The sequence below is a fragment of the Cyprinus carpio genome, chromosome B19 (assembly GCF_018340385.1).
Source record: "Cyprinus carpio isolate SPL01 chromosome B19, ASM1834038v1, whole genome shotgun sequence".
Taxonomy (NCBI): domain Eukaryota; kingdom Metazoa; phylum Chordata; class Actinopteri; order Cypriniformes; family Cyprinidae; genus Cyprinus; species Cyprinus carpio.
In genome coordinates this window covers 26866790-26890116 of record NC_056615.1, presented here as the reverse complement: position 1 = coordinate 26890116, position 23327 = coordinate 26866790, and the positions used below count along the sequence as shown (strand labels likewise).

Here is a 23327-nt window from a genome sequence, read left to right as displayed (position 1 = left end):
ATTACCTAGGCGAAGCAAAATTTGCTGAAATATAGGCTACAGTAAGAGCGCCTGCATGGCTGTCCATCAGATGCCTGTCAAAGTTGAGTTCGTTACTATAGCAACAGTAAAACTTTCATGTCGTTATAACGAGAAAACAAACTTTCGTTATGTCGAGATAACGAGAAAATTAAGTCGTTATAACGAGGGGGGAAAAACGAACTTCGTTATGTCGAGATAACGAGAAAATTAAGTCGTTTACCGCACGAGAAAACGAACTTCGTTATGTCGAGATAACGAGAAAATTAAGTCGTTATAACGAGAAAACAAAAAGGAAAAAAATTATAATGGATGGCCGCTTAGAACTTCCGTATTTTTATAATATATATTGAATAATATTTTTACATTTTAGTTAATTATAATTATAATTAGTTTATTTTACTTTTGAATAGCCTCCTACTATCTACAAAAACAACAGAAAAAATCAAAACAAAATCACAAGAGACTAATTTTATTTTGTTTTATTTTTCTGATTATTTATAATTTATATTTAATTATTTTTGTTTTAGTTAATTATAATTATAATTAGTTTATTTTACTTTTGAATAGCCTCCTACTATCTACAAAAATGACAGAAAAAAAACAAAACAAAATCACAAGAGACTAATTTTATTTTGTATTATTTTTCTGGTTAATTACTTATAATTTATATTTAATTATTTTTATTTTAGTTAATTGTAATTAACTATTATTAATAATAATATTAACTATATTATTAATATTATTATTGTTATAATTATTAATTATTAACTTTTGAATATTTCCTTACTATTTATCAAAACTACATAAAAATATTGTTAAAATGTGTATTTTATTTATTTTTTAAATTAGTTATTTATAATTTATATTTAATATTTTTGTTTTAGCTAATTATAATTAATACAGTTTTTTTATTTAATTTTTAAAAATTTTAAATATTCCCTTACTATTCACAAAAAAAAAAAAAAAAACGAAGGTAAATAAAAAATATCAAGAGATTTTTTTTTTTTTGTTATATTTTATTTTAGAATTATTTAGATTTTTTTTATTTTTAATTATAATTGTTATTTTAATTTTAGTTAAATATAATTATAATTAAGAAAGTTAATTATTTCTAACTTTTAAATAGGTCCTTACTATTAACCAAAACAACATAAATAAGTATTATATTAAAATGCTTTTATTTTATTTTATTTTATTTTATTTTATTTTATTTTATTTTTCTAAGTGTAGTTCTCCTCCTCTCCGCTAGTGGTCGCGCGTCACTCCGCCCTTTCCGCATGCGAACACGCGAGCGAACGCACCACGTGCTCCTCCACATGTACGGCATGGCGAACTGGACTCAGGAGGACGGAGCACCGAAACCCGTCACAAACCCCGCGGATGTCTCGACGATAGCGCAGATATCCAGTGGAAATGTCTCCGCGCCGGTTCCGTGTCTCATCCCGTCGTTCGCGGACGCGGTGAAGCTGCTGAGCGCGCGGTACTCGTGCCTCGTGCTGGACTCGCGCCGCAAACACGTCGCGCTGCCGCCGCTGTACCTGCGGAAGAAACGCACCGGTATACAGGAGGAGCTGAACGCCGAGCTGCTCAAATACTCCAGCAGGTAACACCACAGGCTGCAGCGGTAAATAATGCTAACGCCGCGGTATTTATAACTCTATGATACTCGTGTGGAAGTACTTTGTAAACTTGTCATTGTGCGTCACTGCTGCTGTTTGATATAGAAGTACAGTTATACCATGGTACTCTTCACACAGATAATACGTACCCTTAAGGAACTAATATGTACCTAATAGGGTTAAAAGATGTACAAGTATGTCCTTGTAAGTATGTCCAGTGACAAGGTGTTGCATCCCAAAAGGTACAATTTTGTCCCCCTTTTTTCTGTTTTTAAGGTTGTCATACTTTTCCTGCTGGTTACAGTCAGTTGTACAGTAGTACAGTCAACCTCCAAAGACAGAGTGAATCTAAGTGCACTAGTTTGATTACGACTTGCATGCAGTTTGTGTAGAAATGAGCAGTTTATAACAGGCAGATTACAAAACTACTCAATAATTATTAATATTTTCTGCAAAACGTGATGGAAAGTTTTCATTGATGTTTGTGAGCTCAATTAGGTAATATAATAGTCATTTTTGGCTCTAGAAAGAAAGATTTTGCTAAATATAAATAAATTCAACTATTATTTTCTCTTGTGGACTATATGTAAACATCTTTTACGTGAAATATCTTCACATATTCAGGTTTCAGATATTATAACATGCATTTTGTATGATCCCTCTTATTTTGGTAAAATAATTAATATTTTGCAGATTCTGCAAGGTGTATGTAAACTTTGGACTTCATTACTAGCCTTTATATTTTTATTAACCCGATAATAATGTCTTTATTATATATTTTTTAATATAAATCTGTCATTAAGTTTTATTACACCCACTGTTTAAATGTTTGTTTCAACAACAAATGGGAGTAAAAACATAATTATATCATTAATAAGTGTATATATTTCATACTTAAATTGCCTTATGTTTAGTTTAGATGCTTGCATACAGCTTTAATTTATTAAAAAAAAAATTCAGATCAGCATAAGCTGTGTTATTTGGAAAATATGCATTTATTTTCAAATATGTTAGATTATTACTTTTTTATTTTTTTATAGTTCTCATGTATTTTAATCACATTTGTATTCACTAATTGGATGAATATTTTATAATTAAAAAAACAATCAAATTAGTGAATAAAAATGTGGTTTAAAATTTTTTGTATAATCTTAGAGTTCTCTTGACTGAAATTATGATAATCAGCTGTTGTACTCAGCTGAAACTTAAAAACGTCATTTATTAATAAAGATTACAACTAAGAAAACTCTAACAGCCATTCGCTCGTCTCTGTTGTTTTGCAGTCTGAAAGGTGTTCCTATGGCATATGACGACATTAAAGTCGTAGGACAGCATGGAGATATTCATGACGATCAAGGCTTCATTCACTTCAACATCGAGGCGTCTTTCGTAGTCTTCAAACCAAAGAAAGGATCGAAGCTCGTGGTATGTCTTACGAGATCTCCATGAGCTAGAGATCATGTTCTGTGCATGATTATGAGTTAATCGGCTGATGGTTTTTAAAGGGTTAGTTCACCCAAAAATGAAAATCAACCTGTGTTTAACTCACCCTCAAAGCATCCTAGGTGTATATGACTTTCTTCTTTCAGACGAATCCAATTGGAGGTATATTAAAGATTATGCTCTTCCAAGAGTCAGGATGGGAGTAGGTGGGTCTTTCTGTTCAACGGTCCAAAAGAAGTCAAATTAAGTGCGTGCATCCATAATAAAAAGTGCCTCACTCGGCTCCGGGGCGTGAATAAAGGCCTCCTGTAGCGAACCCATGTGTTTTTGTAAGAAAAATATCCATATTTAAAATGTTATAAATATGGATGCACGCACTTTATTTGACGTCTTTTGGACTGTTGCACAAAAACAAGAAGAGCAAAGTTAATTTTTAGTATAACTCCGATCGGATTCGTCTGAGAGAAGACAGTCACATACACCTATGATGCTTTGAGGGTGAGTAAAACATGGGCTAATTGAAATTTTTGGGGGAAGTAACCCTTTAATGTTGTGTGTGTGTCGCTCAGGGTGTGATTAATAAGATGGGAGTGGGTCACGTGGGCTGTCTGGTTCACGGCTGCTTTAACGCGTCGGTGGTGAAGCCCAGTCTGCTGAGCTCAGAGCAGTGGAGGGACTCTGGACTGAGTGTCGGACAAAACCTGGAGTTTGAGGTCTTCCAGCTGGACGCCGATGCTGCAGGTGTTCTGCTGATCCGAGGACGGCTGGAGAAGTCCAGGTACAATGAACGCATTTTTTTAGCTGGAAACAGCTCTATTAAATGAGTAGTTTAGGTATAAATGAACATTTGCTGTGAATGTAGTCATCCTCAGGTCATCCCAGATGTACAGTCGTGGCCAAAAGTTTTGAGAATTACATAAATATTGGAAATTGGAAAAGTTGCTGCTTAAGTTTTTATAATAGCAATTTGCATATACTCCAGAATGTTATGAAGAGTGATCAGATGAATTGCATAGTCCTTCTTTGCCATGAAAATTAACTTAATCCCCAAAAAAAAACTTTCCACTGCATTTCATTGCTGTCATTAAAGGACCTTCTGAGATCATTTCAGTAATCATCTTGTTAACTCAGGTGAGAATGTTGACGAGCACAAGGCTGGAGATTATTATGTCAGGCTGATTGGGTTAGAATGGCAGACTTGACATGTTAAAAGGAGGGTGATGCTTGAAATCATTGTTCTTCCATTGTTAACCATGGTGACCTTCAAAGAAACGCGTGCAGCCATCATTGCGTTGCATAAAATGGCTTCACAGGCAAGGATATTGTGACTACTAAGATTGCACCTAAATCAACAATTTATAGGTTCATCAAGAACTTCAAGGAAAGAGGGTTCAATTCTTGTAAAGAAGGCTTCAGGGCGTCCAAGAAAGTCCAGCAAGCGCCAGGATCGTCTCCTAAAGAGGATTCAGCTGCGGGATCGGAGTGCCACCAGTGCAGAGCTTGCTCAGGAATGGCAGCAGGCAGGTGTGAGCGCATCTGCACGCACAGTGAGGCCAAGACTTTTGGAAGATGGTCTGGTGTCAAGAAGGGCAGCAAAGAAGCCACTTCCCTCCAAAAAAAACATCAGGGACGGATTGATCTTCTGCAGAAAGTATAGTGAATGGACTGCTGAGGACTGGGGCAAAGTCATATTCTCCGATGAAGCCCCTTTCCGATTGTTTGGGGCATCTGGAAAAAGGCTTGTCCGGAGAAGAAGAGGTGAGCGCTACCATCAGTCCTGTGTCATGCCAACAGTAAAGCATCCTGACACCATTCATGTGTGGGGTTGCTTCTCATCCAAGGGAGTGGGCTCACTCACAATTCTGCCCAAAAACACAGCCATGAATAAAGAATGGTACCAAAACACCCTCCAACAGCAACTTCTTCCAACAACCCAACAACAGTTTGGTGAAGAACAATGCCTTTTCCAGCACGATGGAGCACCGTGCCATAAGGCAAAAGTGATAACTAAGTGGCTCGGGGACCAGAATGTTGAAATTTTGGGTCCATGTCCTGGAAACTCCCCAGATCTTAATCCCAATGAGAACTTGTGGTCAATCCTCAAGAGGCGGGTGGACAAACAAAACCACACTAATTCTGACAAACTCCAAAAAGTTATTATGAAAGAATGGGTTGCTATCAGTCAGGATTTGGCCCAGAAGTTGATTGAGAGCATGCCCAGTCGAATTGCAGAGGTCCTGAAAAAGAAGGGCCAACACTGCAAATACTGACTCTTTGCATAAATGTCATGTAATTGTCAATAAAAGCCTTTGAAACGTATGAAGTGCTTGTAATTATATTTCAGTACATCACAGAAACAACTGAAACAAAGATCTAAAAGCAGTTTAGCAGCAAACTTTTTGAAAACTAATATTTATGTAATTCTCAAAACTTTTGACCATGACTGTAGATGAGTTTGTTTCTTCATCAGATTTGGAGAAATGTAGCATTGCATCAGTGTCTCAGCAATGGATCCTCTGCAGTGAATGGGTGCCGACAGAATGAGAGTCCAAACAGCTGATAAAAACATCACAATAATCCACAGCACTCCAGTCCATCAGTTAACATCTTAAGAAGAGAAAAGCTGCGTGTTCATCTCGTCTGAATCAGAAGAAATATCTGCACAGATAACAAGCAAAAGCAGCTCTTTTTTGATGTGAGAGACAACAGGAAATTGACTTTTTCACTAAAGGGAGTGTTATTATGGATTATGGACTCATATTTTAGCCAGAAGCAACAGTTTGAAATGTAAAAATCTTAATGATGGATTTGTTTGTTTACAAACACAAAGCTTTTCTCTTCAAAAGACTTTAACTGATGGACTGGAGTGATGAGGATTACTTTTTTTTTTATCATTTTGAAATCTTTTTTTTTTTAATTGTTTTTATTTTATTCCAGAATCAATAATAATTCATATTAAATAGTTTTATTTAAGTCCTTGATGATTATTAAGTAAATGATTATTAAATATACTTTTTTTTTTTTGGTTTCGGTTTCCTGGCAAAATTTTATTTCATTTTCTGTGTTTTTGTACAAAAATATATAATTTCTTATGCAATTTATTGTTTTCTTATTGGCAGGAACAGCTTAATGTAGCAATTTATTTTTTTTATTTAAAAATTTTTTTTTTAACTTTACTTTACTGATTTTTTTTTTTTTTTTTTTTTTTTTTTTTAATAAAGTCCAGGGTTTTGAAATGACCATTTTGTAGATTTCATTACTACATGATGCTCCTGAAATAAAACTGATGTTCATGTATCATGTACAACTTGTATGCAATGTTAGAAAAGCATGCAAAAATTACAATACATTGTAAAAATAAAATAAAAATGCAATACATCGATTTGACATCCAAGTTTCGTAATAGTATCGACTTGAGGAGATAAGTGTGTCGTTACTAATAATAATTTCTTGATTTTCAGAGTGCAAGAGCTTGTGGCTCAAACCGAACAAAAGGAATCAACTACAGAACCAGAATCCACAGAAGACACGATCAACAGCCCGAAACCCAAGAAGAAAAAGAAGAAAGACAAGAGTGAGAAAGAGTCTCTGAACGACAGCGGCCTGGAGGAAATGTCAGAAAACCACCAAACCGCCGACGACACAGCAGAGATAGACTCCAACGCAAACGGACATCACAAAGAGAAGAAGAAGAAGAAGAAGAAAGACAGAGGACAGGAGTCGGACGAGATCTTGCCCTCTGAGCTCTCGACGAGTGACTCCAGCAGATACATGAGCGATAAAACCAGCAGAAAGAGAGCGGCCGAGAGCCACGACGGCCTCCAGGACGCACCTGCTGCCAAAAAGAAGAAAAAGAGCAAGTGATTTCACTCTCAGACTCTTTCATTAACTATAAACGATGAGCCAAGTGTGACTGAGATACTTTGTGTGATTTATATTTACAGAATATAATAATAAATGTTATTTTTTCCTCTGGAGTATTTGCACATTTTTATTTTTCCACCTGAAGAGGGCAGCACTTTCCTTTGCTGTTACACACACAATCCTGAAACTTCCCAAATTCTCCTCTTGAAACTGTTGAAATTAAAATTAAAATCCCTCATTTAAACATTTTATGATAAAAATAAAGTAAGATAAAGGAATATGCTATTATCAAATGGTGGCAACAGCAATATGATAAGATATTGATAGATAAAATATTTTATTTAAGACTATTCATCATTGTTTATTGGTCAGAAATTAAACAGCTATGCTAATTACAGTCAGTCGCAACACTAATGGGAAAAGTATTTTGTAAGAGCTCTTACTTTTCCAGTCAATATAATGAGTTTTCTTCTTTCCCTTAATGATATAATTATAAAATGCGTATTTTAATTTTTTATTTTTTTTATTTTTTGCTGTATGTGAAAAATGTTTATCTTTTACCTTTAGTGCAGTTCTATTTTTGTGTCTTAATCTATTAATTTATTGATAAAGCAATAGATATTGACTTTTATCAATAATTCTCAGAATATGTAATTAAACTGATTGGTTTGAAACTTTTTATAATTAAAAACCTAATCAAGCAGTTAAAATGATTGTAGTACTCGCTATACAACCATCACAAACAATGTTATACCTGCTTTTGAAAATCACATTTTTGTACAATCATATATTGATATATGTTCTAGTTCCACAAATGTAGATTTGTTGAAGCTGCTGCAAGTTCTGTGGCATTTAAAATTGATATTTTTTTTAAATGTATCTCAATCCTTAAAGCAACTTAATAAAGCTTAAATCTATACAATACTTGCAATATATACAAATTAAAAAAAAATTTTGGTTATTTTTTAATTAAAAGTTTGCTTATATATATATATATATATATATATATAAAATTATTTGTAAATTATTTTATTTTCTATTTTATTAATTTATTTGTTTGTTCCAGTGTTATTTTCACAGTGATTATAAATTTTTTTTTTTTTTTATGATTTAAAACATTTTTAAAAAAAGCAAGAATATATATTGTTGTCATGTAACAAAAGAAGTAAACAGGAAATGACCTCACAAACATCTACAGACCCTCATTGCTGTATGTGTGAAGGTAAGCACATCTTTGAAAATGAACATACAGTATAATTCACTTTATGGCATGGAAACACTAGTTTAAGCTGTCAAATGTTAAAACAACTAGAAGACTTTGTTATAAACATTTGAAACTATATTAGAAAATAACCCTCAAGATGTGTAAACTCTGATATTTCCACGAATCAAGACATTTCCTGAAAGTGGTGCAAAGGTTTTTTCCAAACCACATGAAAACAAAGATTTCGTTTCATGCATATTTTTGGATGTTTGGTTTTCTCAGACATTCTTACACGTCACTGCACCTATGACCTGTTTTTATTCTCAGGTACGTCTGCTTGGGATGCCAGCGTCCCGCTCGATTCCTGGAACGTCCTGGACTGCTGGGAATCCATCCTGCAGTCCCAAACCTCAAGGTGTGTGTGGGAAAGCGCTCCTCCGGCGTGACTAACTGTGTTATAGGAAATATGTTTGCGCATCTTTACAGTAAATCACTGAGTGTTGCTGAAGGTTTCTGAGCTCTTCAGCCCGAGTGGCCCTCGAGTCCGGCAGCACAGCACACCAGGGGCCAGTTGGTAAAAAGTAATCTGATCGGATTTTGCCCATCACATCAGATCAAATCTTGAAAATGGGTTGTTCAAAGAAAAAAAAAAAAAAGATTCTGAACTCGGATTCGATCAAAAAATCCATTCTTGGTTTTGATCTGGATTAAATCCTCAGTTTGTGTTGTTCAAAATGTTTTAGTAATATTGGGGTATTTTTGATAAAAAAAAAATAAAAATAAAAAAAAATGGATTATTAGCAGAAGGGTGGATTTCAGGAACAAAAATGAAATAAAAATTTAAAATTGGTCCAAAAAATACAGCATTTTAACATGTAATATATCCCCAAATCCCCAAACAGCTGTCAATTTCAAACAAAAATATTACATTTAAAAAAAAATAAAAAATTAATCACTGATTGTAAACTACATTGGCACAATCATCAGAGATGGACCAGTCAGAAGTAGTTATTTGTATAAATGCAATGCAAAACATCTGCATTTTTTCCTCATCACCATGTAACTTTAGGGGCTCTGTAGAGCGCTAGTAATCCAGATTTGGAATTCTGAAGAAGTGTGTATCTGGATCAGGGTGATCCAATCCAATTTTGCTTCGAAAAACCAGCACAAAAGTAAAATGGATCACCTGATCCTGGATCACAAAACATGAGATTTCCAAATCCAGATCATTCTGATCCAGATGAAACCTTTTGAACTGCTGGTCCCAGGATGTGAGGGAAACATCTCAACCTGGACTCCTTTCAGGTTCAAGTCAGCTGGGATTATGTCCAGACTGATACATTCTGCTTTTCTTTTGCCCCTTTTGTTCGACTAGACAAAGCCAGTCTCTTTGACGGTCGAGGGGAGTTGGATCTCTCATCCTGAAGGATCCTGGGAGCCCCGTGGGAGGTTTTGGGTCGGATCGTGGCCAGACGGTCTCATAGTTCGAATTGTTCTCACTTAGTTTTTCCATCACTGGGAGTGCTGTGCTTCAGGTGGGGGTGAGAATCTGACATTTTGTCGGTTTTATTAGGCCTTCACCTCTGATAAGTGGCCCTCGCGCTCATGAGGTGAATTATGTCTTTTTGAGGTTATACGGGGTGTGAGACAAACCAAAGCTCTGATATTCAGGGTCTCTGAAAGGAAACGTCAACCAAAACCAATGTGCAGTGCTTCATGGCCAATTTCATCCAGACCTGTTTGTTTGTCCAACCAAATGGAAAATAGGGGGTCTGTCGTTTTTTTTCCGATTGCCATAGCAATCATCTGATACCAATCATGATCTTATCTCGACCTCCTAAGTTTTGTGGTTAATTAAACTATGTTGCAACTTTTACATTTACAAGAAAATAACTGTTACTTTTTTCAAATATGTAACACAAGTTACTTAGTTTTTTTCATTTATTGACTTACAGCTCCCCTGTCCCCATGTTGAGAGAAATTGGGAGTAATTAGTGGCTTATTAATTTCACTTTTGATGTGAAAGCGTTTTTAGAGTTGCCTCAAATATAACTTTAGGGTTTTTGTTATTAAAGTCAAATAAGCAAGACCAGCTTGTTTCTACTTTAAAATATAATGTTTAATTCAATAATTTCCTTGTAATTATTTGTAAAATTCACTATTAATTTAACCATATTAAGCATACTTGGCAATAAAGCTTTTTCTGATTCTGATTTCTGAGTGGAAATAGTTTTTTATAATTTAAAAAAAAAAAAAAAAAATTAGTGTAACTTTTATGGTTAATAAAAATGTGATAATGTTGTTGAAACATTTTATTTAATATATAGCAATTAGGCCAATCCTTTAAATATCTTTTACAGAGAAGGGGATCCCATAATGCATTCTGATGAAAAAAGTGAAAATATCCATCTAATCTGTTGGAGGAAGTGGGATGAATGCTTTTATATACATACACACACACACATACATATATATATATATACATATATATATATATATATATATATATATATATATATATATATATATATATATATAAACCCAAAAGTAACAATAAAAGCAGTTCTGTCTTATTACAAACAGGCATTTAAAATACAGTATTTGCGTGTAGCTACTGTGCACTGTTACTGTGTACTGTTAGAGTATCATGTTATTATCTTAACGCCGAACTCTCTTGAAATAGTTTCTTGAGCACTTAATGTTAGGAGTGCTATTTGTATGACACATAAGTTGTTGCCTATCTAGGGTGTTCCAAACCAGTCACTTATTAGGGTTTCACTTCAGTTAGAATGTTGCCTTCTATAGAAATAAGGCTCCCTAAGTATACAGCAGACAGCAAGGCAGCTCAGTAGTTTTTGGAACGGAGCCATAAACTGTGTTTATTTTTACAACGATTGCTTTCGCGCCATAAATAAACCCACAGACTCTTTCTGAGGCGCTGCCAAAACGTGCATGCTATTCTTCTTTTTTGCTCTCACTTTATATCGTCTCCAGTTTTTAATTTCCTGGCAGATATCCGTATTTCCTGCCTCTCAGCTTTGTTAATTAATTGACGTAACAAGACCGTGCCATTATAAATCTGTGCTCTGTATAGCAGATAATGACCCAGAATAACCCGTTCCGCCTGCCAGATCAGACTCACGGCGGGTTTTACCCACAGTTCAGGCTCTCTAGGTCTTTGGTACCTGTCGGGAACGGCTGACTCATCGCAGTTAGACTAAACTGTGTTCCCAAACGCCTGGCCTGAGGTTTCAGCCTTTAACTAGCCAAATTCCCATTGGATAACACTCATCTGTCATGTGTCTCCATGGAGATGTCACTGTTTTGGATGGGGCTCGTGTTTAACGGCACTTGAGTGTGGTTTTTAATTCAAAGACATACTAACAAAAACATTCACCCACTTCGTTTATCCCAAGCTTGGAGGTCGTCCATTAGTCTCTGGTGTTGGTTTATAGAAGGCGTCCTCAGAAAGGAAGTGTATGGCAAGCCGTTTCAACATTTAATTTATAAAATGTAAACCTAAAATCTATATATATATATGCTACTAGTACATACATATTTATTTTTGGCTGCCGAATAATACTGACTAGATCTTATATATGAATGCCGCGATAGGTGTCGTATTCCTATAGGTAGATGTGATCATTTGAGAATCAGCAGATGCAAGCTTGACTCACGTGACCTGCCAGAACTAACGCTAATGCTTAATTAGTACTCATTCATTAGATATATTCATTAGGCACTAGTACATATTAAATATATATACTAGTATTTATTTATTAGACAATAGTACTTATTTCAATAGTGACTAGTAACTAGTTTCTTGTTACTAGTAATGCATACCAATTTTTGCTTTTGAATTCTATGGAGATCGATATATTATAAATTAGTCATTTCTGATTATTATTCCTATTGTGACAAGTACCTATTTTTATATATTAGTAGTCCTTGGGTCCTGGTACTTATTTTTAGATACTAGTACCTATTATTAGATAATTAATCATTAGATACTTGTTCCTATTACATATATACTAGTATTTGTTACATACTAGTAATTATTGATTAGTTACTAGTACTTATTTATTAGATACTAGTAAACATTGCATACTAGTACTTATTCCAAATGTTACTAGTACGTTTTTGTTTTTTGTTTTTTTACTAGTATACTTTTCAGTTGAACTGAGTGGCCATTCTAACTGGTCCTAACATAAGACAAGTCAAAAATATGTTGTGACTAGTATAATAAGATTTGTTAGTAACAATTACGATTGAGATACTAGTGTGTAATAATTAAGTACTAGTACGTAATGAACAATTAAATATGTAGTAGTATCTAATGAAAAGTAATAGTATTTAATAAACACATACTACCATCTAATGAATTCTTACTAATAAAATTTAAAAAGATACTAGTCAGTATTGGCGTACATTTGAATCCTAACCCTAAGGTTGTAGGTTCGAGTCTCGGGCTGGCAATACCACGACTGAGGTGCCCTTGAGCAAGGCACCGAACCCCCAACTGCTCCCCGGGCGCCGCAGCATCAATGGCTGCCCACTGCTCCGGGGGTGTGTTCACAGTGTGTGTGTGTTCACTGCTGTGTGTGTGCACTTTGGATGGGTTAAATACAGAGCACAAATTCTGAGTATGGGTCACTATACTTGGCTGTATGTCACGTCACTTTTACCTCTGGGCGCCTTTAGCCCTGTTGTACCCTACTAGTAGCACGAAAATAGATACTTGGACATTTTAAGATTAAATGTTAAAATGGCTTGCCACAGTAAGTGACCTCATCCTTCAGAGTGATACACATCTTTAGAATCCTCTTGATTGTTGATTTGTGGCATAAGCGGCTGATTGGTTGTTTGTTACCAATGAACCACAGTCATTAGAATTCCCCCTGCTCCACCCTAAATAGTACGGGAATTTTCCTGACTCTTATTAACATTAACATTTTGAGTGTGTGAATAAATCAAAAGTCTAAGTGATTAATATTTTCCATTCTCGCTGCTTCTGTTTTAACATAACGTTGCCAGATTAGGCCATTTGAGCTGTTTGTTGTCAAATGTTGTAGAGCTTTGGATGATTATTGTTGAGCAGTGATATTGCATTATTTTGGCCTTCAGCAGGCACACATTTTGCAAGACAAAAAAACCCTGTTTTTGACCAGTATTACCTGGATGTATAATTGTTTATTGTGATTATTATCAAAAATGAAAATATAACCATGTATGCTGTTGGCAATGTTTTATAAAAGCACAAAGGCACATGAGGATGTGCCTTAATCAGGGTTATTTTAGTATAATTGAGATTCTACTCATTTTTTGATTATTGATTAACATTTGTTTATTATTATTAATGTTGAAAACAAATGCGCTGCTTCATATTTTTGTGGAAACTGTGATAGATTTTTTATTTTTATTTTCAGGATTCTTAGCTAAAGAGAAAATTCAAAAGAACAGTATTTACAGTTATTTAAAATATAACTATTTTGTAACATTATAAATGTCTTTTCTGTCACTGTCAATTTAATGCATCCTTGCCGAATAAAAGTGTTGGGTGTGTGGTGTGTGTGTGTGTGTGTGTGTGTGTGTGTGTACATATTCATACATTACAAACACAGATATATACACACAACAGTTCTGTCTGGTCCTCCAATCTGACTGGCTAATAAGAGTGTGATATTGTAGTGATAACAGAACTCAAATCATTTCACTGTATTTATTCACTCAATAATTTTCATAGTTACTTGGCAACTGTAACAATGGACTAATGGGCCCAAATATTACGTTGATCATTTTTTTATTCTTAATTTTATTCTAATAATAATAATAATTACTATTATTATTGTTAATTGTACATAATTAGTGCACCTTTTTCTATATTATGTTGCTGACACTTTAAAAAAAATAAATAATAATATGCTTTTTTTTGCTTTAAAGTGCTTTTTTCCACACGGTGGTTTACCACAGCACCTCTTAATCATGGTAAAATTACTGTAACGGACAGTTTCACATAATTTATCTGTATAATTCTAACTTTCAAATGAATCTCTGCTCAGTGTTTGATGTTCTTGAGTTTTATGGCTGGTGGATCTCAGAGACAGGCTGCTGCCAGCACGAGTGACATAAAACAGATGAGACGCCTGCAGCTGAGATTTATGTGCATCTGCAGAGGAGAGAGATGAGCTGAGATGGGAGAAGAGGATTTGGACCGCCGTGCTGCTGCTGGCGTCCCGGATAAAGCCCACGGATGGGCTCTAGAGAAGCGATATTCGTTGGTATTCGACCCCTGTTGCGGGGATGAATGCACTAATTGGCTCTGGCTCTCCCCACGTATCCTGTGTCAAACTTTCCAGGCGGACAGGCTTTGAACCACACACATGAAAGCAGCAGGGATTTATGGGAAATGGTCGTCGGTTGTGACGTGTGGGTCCAGACGCGCTGACACACCTCACGGGCCCCCGGACCCACTGCCGGCCGCCTCCCGTGCTAATTAGTGATTTGTAAGCAGTTCTGCTCTGGCTTTCCAAGCTCCCAGCACTGGAAAATCGTAAAAGAAAAAGACAGAAGAAAAAAACACTTAAGCGTTCTAACAGCCCGACCCGCTCGCCCAACACGGACCCGTATCTTGGCTTAAATAGTGGGATTGAATCATATCAAAGGGGTCACTGACATCCATGAAATCTTTTTATGGCTTTTTCAAAGGCATTTCTGGGAAATTTATTTGCCTTTTGGCACCTCTGCTTTTTTACTTACATACTTTGACACTTAGATTTCCCCAAAGAAAGAGTCCAAGATGCTTTGTTTACCAAACATTTAATTTGGGTATTATTTCAAAACTGCTGAGTGGCTTTTAATGTGTTTGGCTTTTAATAATGCCCACTTTGAGAATTATTTGCCATTAGAATGGATGCGAATATTATAGTTATTGTTCTTGATGTGAACAAGCCTTATTTGGGTAGTATATCAAAACTGCTGTTTGGGTTTTTAATGTGTTTTGTAGGATTATGCATTATTTAACAGATAATGTTAAATGCATAGTCCAGCATCACCTTGCCTACTTTCTACGTTTGTGCTTTTTAAAAAGCGTTAACCCTAAAGGCTCGTTCACATCAAGAACGATAACTATAGCATTCACTCCAACGTTCTATTCATGGTTGGGTTAACTTGAAGAGCAGTGAATGGAAGAGTACCACAGATATATTTTTTGCCTTCCCATTTGCTCAAATAGCAAAAGAAAAACTCCACGATAGTGTTTTCATGACTTTCAATAAAAGGAAAAAAATTGAGAGAGACTGATAACTGCAGTCAGAAGAGAGAACAATGTCAAATTTACCATCCCTCGAATAGACGCTGCATTAGAAACACCCGCGCATTAGTGTAAAAGGGGTCATATGATGCGATTTCAAATTTTCCTTTCTCTTTGGAGTGTTACAAGCTCTTGGTGAATAAAGAAGATCTTTAAAGTTGCAAAGACTAAAGTTTCAAATCCAAAGAGATATTCTTTATAAAAGTTGAGACTCGTCCACGCCCCTGAAATGGCTCATTCTAACATGCGCCCACAACGCTACATCAGTATGTGGGAAGATTTGCATAACATCGTCCAGATGTTCATGCAAAGAAAGAAGGCGTACCTTTTATTCTCGTGGTAGTATTGTTGCCGCTACCATGTCGTATAAACACTGTGTGTTTCACTGTGAAAGCAAAACTACTTTGTTTTGCCTTCCAAAAGAGGACAATATCCACTTCGTCATGCCTGGGGCTGATCCGTGCTGATCGCTGAGGAAATACATCAACTTTGCACCAGTCCAGCCCGGGGTCGTCACATGTGGTTGCCGCAAGCAGTCCTTCGTAGAATCCGCCTGCCGCACTGTTCTCAAGCCGCCTTCCTCTGCTCACTCAAGCCGGCCGCGCCTCACTCTAGGCCTCCGGTCTCTGCTCACTCAAGGCCGCGGTGTGTGACATTGTTTCGTGGAGAAAGCGAAACTACTTTGTTTTTGCCTTCCAAAAGAAGACACGACATGTTTATATCACGTTTACAATGGGTTTTATGTTTATGTCTTGTTGCTCCGGCCGGACAAGGCTTCACAATATGTTAAGAGACGCAACATTTCCGTCACACGCTTGAGGCATTCGGCCAATCACAACCCACTGGATAGCTGGCCAATCACAGCACACCTCACTTTTCAGAACGGTGAGCTTTGTAAAAATTTACGTGTTTCAGAAGGTGGGGCATAGAGGAGAAACAATAATGTACAATAATGTTTTTTAAAACCTTAAACCGCATAAATACATTTCATTACACCAAATACACAAAATAACCTTTAACCGTTTTTTTTTTTTTTTTGGTGCAAAGGTGATTGTTAAAAAAATTGTTATAAATGTACATACATTTAAAAAAAAATACAAAAATGAAACATTTTATGATGCTGATGACCGTTAAAATATATTTTTTTAAACAGCCTTTTAATGCAGTACCTAGAATTTTATAAACCATAAAATTTTATAAACCATAAAATTCTCCAAAATTGTTTGTAAGCTTACAACTTTACCCGTTAGCGATTGGCTCTTTCATTCAGAAGGCGGGACTTCATGCAATTGAGTGGCCATATTGAGTGTGACATTTTTCCCAAATGGCAACCTCCCTGTCTCTTTTTTTGAAACCATCACGGAAGTGACTAAAACTGCAATTCATCAACTGGCCACTAGAGGCTCCAAATGGGAGTCAGTCCCATAGACCTCCCATGTTAAAATGCCAAACTTTACAGCAGAAAAAATATGTTTACAGCCTGGTACAAAAGGTGGTTTTGGTCTATATAGGTAATTTTGCCCTTCATAAAAACTGTGAGGGGGTGTTTTTTTTTTAGTAACTTGTCCGTTTAAATTATATTGTGCCTTAAAGTTCTGCAAAATTAAGGGCCACTTGAGTGACAGGTGGATTGCCGCTCTGCTCCACAAAAGGCAAAAGACTCGCTAGAGTGTGAAACTTAGAAAAATTACTTTATATATTTTTATTTGAGATCAACACCCCCTAGTGGTGAACCATCAGAGTTTCGAAACGTTTTGTTTGCTAAATGATACTCGTTCCGAAACACTGATTCGAAACAAAAGATTCGTAAATGTTTCGAAGCTTCGTGTAGCAGTGTTTCAAACACACCCATCACTAATTCACACCGAGATTGAAAACTATGAGAGGATAACGAAACTATATTAGCATCCACACATTAATAGATGTTCTGACCAGTATTGCACAGGCCAGTATTTTCCCTCTTATTTTCTTCAGAAACATTCACTGTCAGCACTTCTCACTGTAGAAGCTCACTGTAAGTCACTGAGATCTTACATTGAAATACTGAGTATTTTAACTCTGAAATCTCTACTAAAAGGGAACGTGTGTGTTGACAGGAGTTCCAGTGTTGCCAAAGTTGCTAAGCTAACAATAAATGTAATTTTCTACCTATTAGATTGTATTTTATTAACATCTACACCTACCCCAACCCTAAACCTACCCCTTACAATAATGCAAAAGCAGTAATTGTTGTTGCACAGTGTGACACAAATTATGCTATATTGATGTGCACATGCCCAGAAGCTGTGGCTGTATTCCTTCTAGCCAACTCAGTTTCAGGGAAAGTTGCTAAGGGAAGGTCGATGCCTTTTTATTGTTTGAGTCACTTTTCAAACGTTGTTAAAAGTTGCAAATTAAATTTTTAAAATAGTTAAATTTATTGTTAGGTGCTTTTGGAAGAAACATTTACTAGGGTACTCTGAAGTGTTGCTAAATTTAGAAACAAAATTGTTAAGTTGGCAACACTGGGCAGTTCACAAGAGGGCGTAAATGTGCTGTAGCGCACACACGTGAACGGTCTCAGAGAGAAAACTGCTCAAACTACATTTGTGTCCACTAACAAGAGTCTTTAAGACTTCCAGAGACAATACCCAGAGCACATTATTTTATTATTTCTGTTCTAGTTACCAAGACAAACATTTAATTGGCAGCACATTTAAAAAATACTGTGCAATGATTTAGGAAAAAAAAAAAAAATTAACACTGATATTTTTGATATAGGCCCATTTATTGGACTATATTTATTAGACTATTTATCTTATTCTATTTATGTAGTTTTAATTTTATTTTATTTTTACACTTTTGCATGTTAAAACTGGCATGTCACTTTTTCAAGAAAGTCTGGATTATACTGCATGAGTCAACTGAGCTATACTATTTATTTTGTTATATTTATGTTGTTTATTTTATTTTCAATTATGAGTTTTATAAATTGGTCTATTGTGTTTATTTTTTTTTTTTTATTATTAAATGATATAATATTTACTATTTATTTTATTATATTTTATTCTTTATTTTATGTATTTTTATTATTTATTATAATGCCACTTTTTAAGAAGTCTGTTTCTGTTATTACTCAATATTTAATATTTACTATTTATTTTATTTTATTTTTATAATAAAATAAATAGATTTTTATTATGTAATTTGTATTTCATTTATTTATTTTATTGTTTACATTTCTGCATATTGAAACTAGCATGCTACTTTTCCAAGAAGAATTGATTTATACAGAATGAGTCAATTGGATTATATTTATTGGACTACTTACTGTTTATATTGCTGTATTTATGTTGCTTAATTTATTTCATTTGCACTTCTGTGTATTGAAACTGGCATGTCATATTTCCAAGAAGAATTTACAACATACTGCATGAGTCATTTGTATTTATTGGAGTATTTCCTATTTGCTAATTTTATTTCATGTAGTTATTTGCCTCTGTTCACTGTTTTTTACAGTGTACATAAAAAAAGAGCAGCATGAAGATTCTTTAAAAATGTATCATTGTGTGTCTCATGTGGATTTGGAACCACATGAGGGGAAATAATTCCCAGTGCTCATTGCTTTTGCTTATCTTTATTATCTCATCGCTGCTGTTATATTCTCACATTTACTGTGGTTGTGTTTGGTTTCCATGACACACTGCCCAGCACTTGTCTCCTGGGGTTTCTGCCGCAGTGACACAGGGCATTACCTGCCATCAGCCCACCCGGGTGTGTGTGTGTGTGTCATCTCACACACGTCCCGCTGGTGTGAAAACCACTGTGTGTCATTTCAAAATAATCCTGCATATAACCTTACAGCAATATCATCCTGTGCCTTACCTACCACAGTCGCTCTTGAGTGATGACACAAATAAACAGCCCCTCCTGCTGCTGGAGAGAGCTGTGACTGGGCTGTGTTTTGTTTTAAAGTGCTTTTTTTGGTATAACATTTGTTGACATTTCCCTCCTTTTCCAATGTAGTTTTAATGCATGTTTTTCTCCACACAAGGGCCCGACCACAGTTTTAGAGTCCTGTCTCTGTCTCCTGTTCCTCTGCCAACTCTACTAGATTAATTGGGCCTTCTAATCTGCAGGAATTCAATGGTTTTAAAGTCGTCTAGACAAAGCTTAATTGTGTCAAGTGCTCCATATAGTGCTGATGCACAGCCTTTTAATGCAGTACCTAGATTTTTATGTATTTTACAAAGAATATATGAGCAGCTTCCCCTTAAAAATGGGTTGCTATGATGCTAGAGTAGTTTCCAGGGTGTTGTTAAGGAGTTGCTGATGTATTTGGACTCTGTTTGTGACTCTAAGCAATCTTGAGGTGTTGCAGTGATGCCAAGCATCTACAAACCTGATTCCAAAAAAGTTGTGACACTGTACAAATTGTGAATAAAAATAGAATGCAATGATGTGGAAGTTTCAAATTTCAATATTTTATTCAGAATACAACATAGATGACATATCAAATGTTTAAACTGAGAAAATGTATAATTTTAAGGGAAAAATAAGTTGATTTTAAATTTCATGGCATCAACACATCTTAAAAAAGTTGGGACAAGGCCATGTTTACCACTGTGTGGCATCCCCTCTTAATTTTATAACAGTCTGCAAACGTCTGGGGACTGAGGAGACAAGTTGCTCAAGTTTAGGAATAGGAATGTTGTCCCATTCTTGTCTAATACAGGCTTCTAGATGCTCGGCTGTCTTAGGTCTTCTTTGTCGCATCTTCCTCTTTATGATGCGCCAAATGTTTTCTGTGGGTGAAAGATCTGGACTGCAGGCTGGCCGTTTCAGTACCCGGATCCTTCTTCTACGCAGCCATGATGTTGTAATTAATGCAGTATGTGGTCTGGCATTGTCATGTTGGAACATGCAAGGTCTTCCCTGGAAGAGACGACGTCTGGATGGGAGCATATGTTGTTCTAGAACTTGGATATACCTTTCAGCATTGATGGTGCCTTTCCAGATGTGTGAGCTGCCCATGCCACACGCACGCATGCAACCCCATACCATCAGAGATGCAGGCTTCTGAACTGAGCGCTGATGACAACTTGGGTTGTCCTTGTCCTCTTTAGTCCGGATGACATGGCATACCATTTTTCCAAAAAGAACTTCAAATTTTGATTCGTCTGACCACAGAACAGTTTTCCACTTTGCCACAGTCCATTTTAAATGAGCCTTGGCCCAGAGAAAACGCCTGCGCTTCTGGATCATGTTTAGATACAGTATGGCTTCTTTTTTGATCTATAGAGTTTTAGCCGGCAACGGCGAATGGCACGGTGGATTGTGTTCACCGACAATGTTTTCTGGAAGTATTCCTGAGCTCATGTTGTGATTTCCATTACAGTAGCATTCCTGTATGTGATGCAGTGCTGTGTAAGGGCCCGAAGATCACGGGCATCCAGTATGGTTTTCCGGCCTTGACCCTTACGCACAGAGATTGTTCCAGATTCTCTGAATCTTTGGATGGTATTATGCACTGTAGATGATGATAACTTCAAACTCTTTGCAATTTTTTCTCTGAGAAACTCCTTTCTGATATTGCTCCACTATTTTTGGCCGCAGCATTGGGGGAATTGGTGATCCTCTGCCCATCTTGACTTCTGAGAGACACTGCCACTCTGAGAGGCTCTTTTTATACCTGATCATGTTGCCTATTGACCTCCAGCTGTTCCTTATATGTACATTTATCTTTTCCGGCCTCTTATTGCTACCTGTCCCAACTTTTTTGGAATGTGTAGCTCTCATGAAATCCAAAATGAGCCAATATTTGGCATGACATTTCAAAATGTCTCACTTTTCAACATTTGATATGTTATCTATATTCTGTTGTGAATAAAATACAAGTTTATGAGATTTGTAAATTATTCCATTCTTTTTTTACTCACAATTTGTACAGTGTCCCAACTTTTTTGGAATGGGGGTTGTATAATATGGTTTCCATGATGCTAGAGTGGTTTCAGAGGTGTTGCTATGTAGTTGCTAATTGTATTCTGAGTGATTCCAAGCAATCTCGGTGTTCCATTATTGCCAAGTCGATGTGGTTGTTAGTATGCTAAAGTGGTTGCCAGGGTGTTGCTATACAGTTGCTAATGTGTTCTGAGTGATTTGAAGAAACCTTGAGATGTTCTGGTTATGCAAAGTCTCTATGGTATGGTTTATATGCTGCTATAGTGGTTGTAAAGGTGTTGCTTTGGAGTCGCTAAGGAGTTCTGAGAGATTCCAAGCAATCTTTTCAGTAGTGACAATTGTCTATGATATGGTTGTTTTGATGACAGAGTGGTTGCCAGAGTTATGCTATGTGGTTGCTAAAGTGTTCTAAATGATTCCATGCAATCTTAAGATGTTCCAGTAATGCCAGGAATCTTTACCATGATGCTAGAGTGGTTTCAAGGGTGTTGTTATGCAGTTTCTAAGGTATTCTAAATGATTTCAAGCAATCTTGAGGTGTTCCAGTGGTGGGAATTGTCTGTGATATAGTTGTTAAGATGATAGAGTGGTTGACGGGGTGTTGCTATGCAGTTGTCAAGGTGTTCTGAGTGATTCCAATAAATCTTAAGGTTTTCCAGTGGTGTCAAGTCTCTGTGATGTGGTTGTTGTGATGCTTGAGTGGTTGCTAGGGTGTTTCTAAGGTGTTATGAGTGATTCCAAGCAATCTTAAGGTTTTTCCAGTGTTGCCAAGTCTCTATAATATGGTTGCTATGCAGCTATAGTGGTTGCTAGGGTCAGTGTGTTGCTATGCAGTTGCTAAGGTATTCTGAGTGATTCCAAGCAATCGTGAAGTGTTCTAGTTATGCAAAGTGTTAGTGTCTATGGTTTTTTTGTTGTGATTGTGGTTTGGTTTGTGTTGTTTTGCTTTTCTGTTTTTTTGTTGTTGTGTGTGAAATCTTGAGTTGTTCTAGTTATACAAAGTCTCTATAATATGGTTGCTATGCTGCTATAGTGGTTTCTAGGGTGTTGCTATGCAGTTGCTAAGGTGTTCTGAGTGATTCCAAGCAATCGTGAAGTGTTCTAGTTATGAAAAGTTTCTATAATATGGTTGCGATGCTGCTAGTGTGGTTGCCAAGGTGTTGCTATGCAGTTTCTAAGATGTTCTGAGCGATTCCAAGCAATCTTAAGCTGTTCTAGTGTTGCGAAGTCAATATAATATGGATGCTATGATGCTAGAGTGGTTGCCGGGGTGTTTCTAAGGTGTTCTTTTTTAAGGTGTTTCTTTTTAGCAAAACCACTAACCAATGAACAACATAAAAGTGCATTAAAAATAATGCATTAAAAATGCTGTCAGATGGCTCAGAGGCCAGAGTTAGTCTATTAGAGACTTAAAGCATGTTTGCTCTCTCGATCTGTGGGTGTCTTTCTCTGGAGGTGAGCAGAAACACAAGCAGCTCTGGAGGAGTGTGAGATTTATCCGTTCTGCTCAGAATTCCTGGGCTCTCTGGGGCTCAGGGATCTACGGCACTCCTCTCATGCAGATATACACCGGGCCGAAGGGCTGTTCAACCATTCATTCATTACAGATGATTTACTGTGGCAGCGCAAAACACTCGGGACGTTTCCTTCTGTGTTACACGGCCTGTAGGAGCAGTGCACTCAGATGTATGCGTAGCACATGGAAGCATGGCATTTACATGCGAATGTGAGCTTGTAGATTCCTGTTAACATTATAAGCACTCATTCAAATCTACAGGAAAGAATATCTGTAACTCATTTGTTTCCCTAAAACTGCAATGAGATTAAATGAAGAGCAAATGAAGACACTTCTCAAATGTTTCTCCTGAAAAAAAAAAAAAACAACAGAAACTCTAAAAATCTCTCTTATGTCTATTTTTTTTTTGTT

General features: G+C 36.2%; 1 protein-coding gene across 1 annotated transcript; it reads left to right on the top strand.

The window, feature by feature from the left end:
- The first annotated feature begins 1298 nt into the window (after positions 1-1298).
- On the top strand, positions 1299-7060 carry LOC109058369 (DNA-directed RNA polymerase I subunit RPA43-like). The gene is made up of 4 exons (XM_019075570.2): positions 1299-1624; positions 2924-3065; positions 3653-3861; positions 6545-7060. The coding sequence occupies exons 1-4, from the start codon at positions 1299-1301 to the stop codon at positions 6945-6947; spliced, it is 1080 nt and encodes a 359-aa protein (XP_018931115.2). The 3' UTR covers positions 6948-7060.
- Positions 7061-23327: the final 16267 nt, after the last annotated feature.

Bases quoted from the DNA above. Each gene is read 5' to 3' on its own strand.
- LOC109058369 (XM_019075570.2), top strand. From the start codon at position 1,299: ATGCGAACACGCGAGCGAACGCACCACGTGCTCCTCCACATGTACGGC. The intron at 1,625-2,923 runs GTAACACCACAG...GTTGTTTTGCAG, and splicing joins CTGCTCAAATACTCCAGCAG to TCTGAAAGGTGTTCCTATGG. The intron at 3,862-6,544 runs GTACAATGAACG...CTTGATTTTCAG, and splicing joins GGACGGCTGGAGAAGTCCAG to AGTGCAAGAGCTTGTGGCTC.